Source organism: Pongo pygmaeus, chromosome 19, assembly GCF_028885625.2.
Source record: "Pongo pygmaeus isolate AG05252 chromosome 19, NHGRI_mPonPyg2-v2.0_pri, whole genome shotgun sequence".
NCBI classification, from domain to species: domain Eukaryota; kingdom Metazoa; phylum Chordata; class Mammalia; order Primates; family Hominidae; genus Pongo; species Pongo pygmaeus.
The window spans coordinates 17,365,432-17,373,996 of NC_072392.2; the positions used below are offsets into that span (position 1 = coordinate 17,365,432).

The 8,565-nt window shown below is 41.9% G+C and overlaps 1 protein-coding gene across 4 annotated transcripts; it reads right to left on the reverse strand.

The window, feature by feature from the left end:
* Nucleotides 1–1,800: 1,800 nt before the first annotated feature.
* On the reverse strand, nucleotides 1,801–7,606 carry LOC129017802 (uncharacterized). 4 transcript variants are annotated; one of them, XM_054458561.1, is made up of 2 exons: nucleotides 4,147–7,606; nucleotides 1,801–2,146 (listed from the first exon to the last, which is right to left on the reverse strand). In XM_054458561.1, the coding sequence occupies exons 1-2, from the start codon at nucleotides 4,789–4,791 to the stop codon at nucleotides 1,946–1,948; spliced, it is 846 nt and encodes a 281-aa protein (XP_054314536.1). In that variant the 5' UTR covers nucleotides 4,792–7,606; the 3' UTR covers nucleotides 1,801–1,945. The 4 variants fall into 4 exon arrangements, 1 of the variants encoding a protein (XP_054314536.1); XR_008495142.2 differs by having other exon boundaries at nucleotides 1,807–2,146; nucleotides 3,820–7,470; XR_008495140.2 differs by having other exon boundaries at nucleotides 1,807–2,146; nucleotides 3,706–7,470.
* Nucleotides 7,607–8,565: the final 959 nt, after the last annotated feature.

Below are 8,565 nucleotides of genomic sequence, written 5' to 3' on the forward strand. Positions count from 1 at the left end.
CATTTGTCTTTTAATTAGGTAAATGCTTATTTGTCTTTCTTGAATGTTTCACCTTCTTCTATAATTTTATCATTTTACTTTTTTACCTTGTCTTTTGATTTCTAGATTATATTCATTTCTGCAAGACCACATTTTAATTTGTATTTCATTTTCTATACATTTGGCATCCCTATCTGGCAAGCTTTCTGTGTTATTTAGTGGGATACAAGTAATTGCTTCTTTTTCATTTATATTTTACTGTCTGTGACATCTTTACAATTAGTTGATAATTTCTGTCATGCATCACAATAACTCATTGCTATAAATGTCCTATTTTTAAAATTGTTCTCAGCTTCTTTTCTCATTTTCCTTTTAATTCTTCATGTATTCTATTTTTTGATTCTTATTTTTTGGGCTTCGAAAATACCTTTTTATATCCTTCTGGATTACTTTAGTGTCATAATTATTCTTTAAATTTTATATAAGCTTTACATACATTTAGTATTTTATGGATAATGATATTGTATTTGAAGCTTGAGTATAACTACAAAATATTATTTTTTATCCCAAGACATTTAATAAAAAGAAATAATGTAGTTGGAGCAGATTAGTAGATGAAATGAATGACAGATGAGGAATTGCTATAAGCACTATATTTCACTCAGGTCATTTTAAAACCACCATAATAACTACCAAATCATTGCATTGGGCCGGGCACAGTGGCCCATGCCTGTAATGCCAGCACTTTGGGAAGCTGAGGTGGGTGGATCATCTGAGGTCAGGAGTTTGAGACTAGCCTGGACAACCTGACAAAACCCCGTCTACTAAACAAAAAATTAGCCAGGCGTGGTGGTGCATGCCTGTAATCTCAGCTACTCAGGAGGCTGAGGCAGGAGAATTGCCTGAACCCGGGAGGCAGAGGTTGCAGTGAGCCGGGATCGTGACACTGCACTCCAGCCTGGGCAGCAAGAGCGAAACTCTGTCTCAAAAAAAAAAATAAAAAATAAAAAATATATCATTGCATTGAATTGTATGCTCCAAAATTTTCTTCATTCTCAACAATAAATGGAGATAGGTGATTATAAGAACACAATTCAATATTGCTTGAAAACATTCCAGTAATTTCACTGGAAAAATGTTTATAACATAGAATATGAGCTTAATGGTAAGAAACTTGTTTGGTTTGTTCAATACTGAATACTCAGTTCCAATCACTGGGCCTGGTATGTGAAAAGAGCTTCTTGGTTTAAAAAATTTACTTAAATTGTCAATGAGTGAGGGAAAAATAAGACACATTTTATGTTATACTACCTACAATAGCAATAGAAATTGTGGAACAGATTTTAATTTTTAAATGCCAATTTTACTTATAATCTATACATAAAAGGAAAATGGGATTAGGTTTTTATTAACTAGAAGAAGCTGTTATGAGAAGGTCGACAGAAGTCTTCTGAGTATTTTCAAGTGCAAAGTTACTTACATTTAAGAAACAACTTAGATATATGATAAATAAAAAATTTGTTGTGCAATAAAATTACAGTGCAAGACAAACCATAATCTGTACAAAGAACTAAAAACCTAAATATGTCAATGGATCATAAGTATCAAGTGACAACAAATGAATAGATTAATTTTTATAGGGCTCATGACCTCTGCTTATTACATTTAAATGACTGCAAAAGAAAAAATAACTCTTTTGGCAGGTTAATATTTGGATTTTATCGATCATATCACTTATGCCATGGGTCTGAAAAAATGTTCTGGGCTGCATATATGTTCTGCATATGAATCTTAGAAAAATACTCATTTACTGTCAACAGTAGTTGTTTTAAAAAGTAAAATGACATTTTATGCAGAATTTTCTTCTTTTCCCTTAGCATGCTGTGTTAGTTTCCTAAGGCTAGGAACAGAATAAATGACCACAAACCACAGGGCTTAAGATGATAGAAATTCATTTTTTCACCATTCACGAGGCCAGAAATTCAAAAAGGAGGTGTGGGTATGACTGATTCCTTTGGGAGGCTTTCAGGTAAAATCTCCTTCTTAGCTTCTGGTGGTTTCCAGCTGTCCTTGGCATTCCGTGACTGTAGGCAGCTAACTCCAGACTCTGCCTCCTTTGTCCCATGGCCGTCTTCCCTGTAGGTCTCTGGATGTTCCCACGACCTTCCTGTAAGGACACAGCCATTGGCTTTACGGCCCACCCTAATGCACTGTGACCTTGTCTTAACCAAGTGTATCTGCAGAGACCCTGTTTCCAAATAGTTTAACATTCCTGGGTTCCAGCTGGACATGACTTTCTGTGGGACACTATTCAACATGGGAGATAGGCATGTATTTTTTAGAAAATAATGAGTTCTGCCTCTGCTATAAAGCCCCTTTTCTTTTCATTAGTGTTGATTATTATAAAATAGCATGGAGAGTTGACAGAGCTCTAAGTAGTTCTGAACGGTCACAGCGTGGGAAACAAATGGGGGAGTGGGAAGAAATAAGATTTGATAAATAGTTCAGGGCAAGATGATAGAAGGGCATGTACATCATGCTAAAAAAAAAAAAAAGGTGATTGCTGTTTTGTGGCAAGGAAGAACAATAAAAATTTAGAAATATTTATTAGGTGTCTATTCTTTGTCAATAATGTAGAAATACATTCTGGGGATAATGAGCTGAGAAAGGTATTTGGCTTCGTGTGTATCACAGTGCAACAAGAAACCAATTCCTGAGACACAAACAATTGGTAAAGGAGCACATTTGGTCACGCCTGTAATCCCAGCACTTTGGGAGGCCGAGGCAGGCGGATCACGAGGTCAGGAGATCGAGACCAGCCTGGCTAACATGGTGAAACCCCGTCTCTACTAAAAAAATACAAAAAATTAGCCGGGCGTGGTGGCGGGCGCCTGTCGTCCCAGCTACTGGGGGTGCTGAGGCAGGAGAATGGCGTGAACCTTGGGGGTGGAGCTTGCAGTGAGCGGAGATCTTGCCACTGAACTCCAGCCTGGGCAACAGAGAGAGACTCCGTCTCAAAAAAACAAAAAAACAAAAAAACAAAAAAACAGGAGCATTTGGGTTTCTGAAGCTTGAAGCTGAAAAAAATTAGGTAGAAAACAGGTCTAGCCAAGCTGAAATGTTCCTAGTGTAAACAAAATAATAGGATGAAAATCTCCTGATATCTCAACGGGAAAGCATGAAGAGTTGACAGGAAATAGGATTCAGAGCTTTCCAACACTGTAAAGTGCTACCAGCGTTAAGAATGTTCTTAGAAGAAAGAAAAACATTGGAAAAATAAAAAGAGAAAGGTGGTTGGAGAGTATAAAAAGGAGATGGAGGAAGAAAAGAATATACCAACTGGAAGAGCAAAAGTTGAAAACACAAACTTATGGGAACATTTTAACTTTAACTGAGGAATGTTCAGTGAAACAATAGAGCTCTCCCCACCTCTTCTCCCTTTCTCGGTGGTCTTTTCCCCATACTATCTTCTTCCCCTCGCCCTCTCCCCACTGTAGTTTTTTGTTCTTTTTTGAGATGGAGTCTCCCTGTGTCATCCAGGCTGGAGTGCAATGGTGAGTTCTCAGCTCACTGCAACCTCCGCCTCCGGGGTTCAAGAGATTCTCCGGCCTCAGGCGCTGGAGTAGCTGGGAATACAGGAGCTGGCCATCACGCCCAGCTAATTTTTGTGTTTTTAGTAGAGACTGGGTTTCAGCATGTTGGTCAGGCAGGTCTCGAACTCCTGACCTTGTGATCCGCCCGCATCAGCCTCCCAAAGTGCTGGGATTACAGGCGTGAGCCACCGCTCCCGGCCTTGTCCTCATCGTTTTCTTTTCCACCCTCCTTTCTCCCTCTCCTCACCGTTTTCCTCCACTGTCTTCTCTACCACACTGTCTCTTCCCTGCACTTTCTCCCCGTCTTCTTCCCCACCTTCTTTCTCCCCATCCTACTTTCCAAGGTCTTTCCCACCCTCTCCGTCCCCTCCTCCCCCTCTCCCCGCAGTCTTCTGGGCCCCACTGTCTTCCGCCCGCAGCCAACACTGTTCAGTTCTGAAGCAGCGGCGGGGGCGGGGGCGGGGGTGGCGGCAGCCGTGATGGCACAGGCAGCGACTCTCCTGGGTCTCCCGTTGGCTGCTGGGGCGGAGCTCAGGGGCCCAGCTTATGGGGCTGCCTGGGCGCATAGACACACCGGGGGCAGGGACACAGGCGCGCGCACGCCTGGAGAGCTTCTAGGTGAAAGGCAGTGGGAGAGCGCGAGAAGGGGGTGGGCGAGAAGACGATCGGGGGCGAAGACGGTGGGGAGTGGAAGAGGGGAGAAGGGAGAGGGGGAGAGAAAAGCGCGGCAGGAAGTCGCTGCTGCGAGAAGGTGGGGAGATGGAAACGGGAAGAGAATGGTGGGGGAGGGGAAGAAGATGGCGGAAATAAGAGGCTGGGAAAAAAGACGATGGGGAGAGGGAGAGAAGAAAGTGGGAAGAAGATTGCGACTGACAGACGCTCCTGCCAGACGGTGGGAGGACATGGGAAGAAAACGGTGTGAGGGGAAGAAAACGGTGTGGGGGGAAGAAAACGGTTGTGGGGAAGGCGCGGGGAGAAGACGGTGAGGGGAGAAGACGGTGAGGGGAGAAGACGGCGTGGGGAGAGGACGGCGTGGGGAGAGGACGGTGGGAAGAGGAAGAGAGAAGATTTGGTGCGGGGAGAGAAAAGCGCGGCAGGAAGACGCTGCTGCGAGAAGAAGGTGGGGATATGGAGGCGGGTAGAAGACGGAGAATAAGAGGCTGGGAAAGAAGACGATGGGGAGAGGAGAAGAGGGTGGGAAGAAGACTGCGGCAGACATGGGAAGGAAACGGTGCGGGGTGAGGAAGAAAACGGTTGGGGGTAATAGGCCGGGAGAAGACGGTGAGGAGGGGGAGGGGAGAAGAGGGAGCGGCGGGAAGACGCTGCTGGGGGAATAGGCGGGAAGGTGGAGACTGGAAGCGAGCGGGTGGATAGAAGAAGATGGGAGGAAAAGCTGCCGCCACAAGAAGCCGTGCTGCCAGGAATGGGAGAGACTGAGGGGAAGAAAACGGTGGGGAAGGGGAAAAAAACTGCGGGGGAGAAGAAGGTGCGGGAAGAAAACGGTGGGGAAGGGGAAAAAACTGCGGGGGAGAAGAAGGTGCGGGAAGAAAACAGTAGGGAGACTGCAGAAGAGGATGCGGGAAGACCGCAGTGGGGAAGAAGGAGGGGAGAAGAGGGAGAGGGGAGAAAAAGGTGGGAAGACGTTGGGAAAGGAGCGGGGTGGGAAAGGAGAAGGGTCGGGAAGGAGAGGGGAGGGAAAGGGCAGAAGGTGGGGAAGAAGACTGGAAAAGCGGTGAAGGGAAGAAAAGGGTGGGGAGGGAGTAGGGAAGAGGACGGGTTTGGGGGAAGAAGAAGGGAGGGGAAAGCAGCGAAGACGACCTTGGGGAAATAGATGGAGAGGAGAAAAAGATTGGTGGGAGAGAAGAGGATGAGGCAGGGAGGGGAAGAAAAAGGCAGAAAGACGGGCTGAGAAGACAGTGCTGGGAGAAGAAGGGGGAGCGGAGGGAGGGAGAAGGGAAGCGGGGAAAGACGTTGGGAGAAGGTGGTGGGGGAGAAGGCAGTGTGGGAGAAGAGTTGAGGGAAAAAGAAACAATAGTGATACTAACGTTTAAACGTCGTCGTCTTGGAGCAAAAGAAGCAAGTGCTGCTTTAGAGTCCCGGCCTAACTTTGTTCAATAAATTCCCACGTCCAAATATCTTGTGATTGCAGTGTATGTCATTTTTAGTATTTAGATCCAGAGCAGTCTCTAATTGTTAGTGACAGTGCTGTTAAATTGCATGCTGTTCACCAGCTATAAATGAAAACATCACATTTCCTTGAAGTGCACTTTAACGTGTAATTCAAAGACTTTTCCAAGAGGCTTATTGGGGAAAAAATAGAGGTGTGTACCTTTGGCATTGAACATGGAGTCTCTGATTTTAGATTGCATTTGTTTCCCCAAATCTTTAAGATTGTGGCAGAAACATGATTGTGAATACGGCATTCATTTTGTAGGGCAGTGCGTGTTATTTTAACAAAGATAGGGTAAACTGATACACCTATAAGAAAATGTAATTCAATTTAATTCACTCATACAAATTTAGGTTTCCTAAATATAAAAAAACCCAAAAACAGTTAAATTGCCTTAGTCTTTTAACCTAACTTCATGCTTAGAGTCAAGAGAATTTGTAAATGCAATCCTGTAATGCTGGTGTTGCGTTATGCCTATATAAAATACATGATAAACTTAAATGTTGCTTTTTTATTTGGCATTATGGAACTTCATAGAAGTTTGTGTGTATTAATACAGGTGAACTTGACATAAATTATTAATTGGTGAATGATAACTTATTGCTTGTAAAATAAGCAGTTAAATGTAAGGATGTAAATAAATTTTATATTACCCTATAGTTTATTTTAAATATTTTCTTCTTTTGTATTCTAGTTTAAAGTCCTGGAATACTTACTGATATCTTATTTCCCCATGAAAAGGCTTCTGCTAACTATACTGTATTTCCAAGCAAATGTCTGTACCAGAACATCAAGTATAGAAATTAAGCAAAATCTGTATTTTAGGACAGGTGCAGTGGCTCGCACCTGTAATCCTAGCACTTTGGGAGGCCAAGGCAGGTGGATGGCTTGAACTCAGGAGTCCCAGACCAGCCTGGGCAACATGGTGAAACCCTGCCTGTACAAAAATAAACAAATTAGCCAGGCATGGTGGTGCACATCTTGTATTTTATTCAATCTAATTGAAGGCTTCATTTACACTTGGAAAACAAAATGATTTAATGTACTCATATAGAAAATAATTAACCTCATGCCCGAAACGGGTTCACTTACAGCGCACGTTCATTCATTCTGTCAGACAGTGGGTTAAATGTGTCTGAGCACCGCCTGTGAGTCAGGAACACAAGTCAGTATCTGCACTGAATATTACCCAAGCTTTATATAGAGTAGCATAGATAACTTCATGGACATCATCTCTTTAATTTGTTGTGGAACCCTTAACGTGACCTCCTCGTATATAATTATCAGTGCTGTTCTTAAATAGATGTTATCATCTGGATATTTACTAGACTTACAATGACTTACTGCAGATATGTCATCCATATCTAATGTGTACTATACCAACTGTAATAAATTCAATTATTAAGTCTCACATGGTGGTTTTGGTTTTAAATCAGCTGTTGGAAATCAGGCGGTTTGTGTTTTGTTCATCTTATTGTACTATGAAGTAAAGTCGATAAAGATTCTGGAAGCACAGCTGTGAAAAGGTCCATTGTTAGGTCCCTCCATGCAAGCTTTGGGTATTTGACACACCATCAGGCATAGGCAACCTTTGCAACATTAAAACAGGAAGTTGCAATTTGGGTCATCCTCAGTCACTGACAGTCTATGTGCAAATTTAACAGCATGGCCACCCTATATACACATAGGACAGTGTTCGGATTGGCTTTTTAAAACAAATTATATCCTTTTGCCAAAAAAAAGATATGCATGGTAATAACTGCAAGTTACCGTGCTTTCTTAAGAAAGAGTATCTGGAAAATATATATGAAAACAAACTACATTTGCCTTTTTAAAAACATTCTATGTTATTGTGGAAGCAAAGTCACAGAAAAAAATGGTTAGAAAAAATCTGAATCAGCATGAAATAAAATATTTTGAGGGTCATTGAACATTGTTCATTTTCATGAAAATAAGACAAGTTCATTTAGCAGAGGTATTTCTGTAATTGTGATACATTAGCAAAATTAGCTGTGTTCTGCAGTGCTTGAACTTGCTCTGTGTATGAAATGGCGTACCGTTAATACAAGGAAATTTGTTGTGAAACACATACTGTAGAATTAAGTTCAAAATCTATCTGTGCTTAAATCACTTAATTTTGTTAAATAAAACTTGGTTTCCAACATTGGTTTTTTTTTTCTCCAGAAAAGCACAATCTGCTAAATTCTTAACCAAGTGGAAGAGAGAAAATATTCAAGAAAAATAAAGCAATTGTGCATGTCACACTATAGTTGAAAGTGTTCTGATACTGAAGCTATGTCCAGTATTTTAAGCTGCTTTTATGCAGAGTGATTACTTCTACATTAATCTCAGAAGATTCTAGATGGAAATTCAAAGGGGCCCAGCCAGTTAAATGTGACTGTCTGAGAGAATCCTAGTGATACTTACTGACTTTTCTGCTTTCTGATCATTGATCAGATGGTTACAGATGCATGAAAGATAGATGATTTTTAAAAACAAAGATGTTATTTAAAATATCAGTGTTCAGTGCTTGCATTTGCAAGAACATAAATATTAGATGATACTGAGAACATTCCTTAATAATCAGCAAAGGTAAAATGTTGTTGTTCTGATTCTGAAAAAAATGAAGAGGGTTACCATGAAATTATTAACTTTTTTTTTTTTGAGACATAGTCTTGCTGTGTTGCCCAGGCTGGAGTGCAGTGGTGTGATCTCAGCTCACTGCAAGCTCCGCCTCCTGGGTTCACGCCATTCTCCTGCCTCAGCCTCCCAAGTAGCTAGGACTACAGGTGCCCGCCACCACGCCTGGCTAATTTTTTGTAT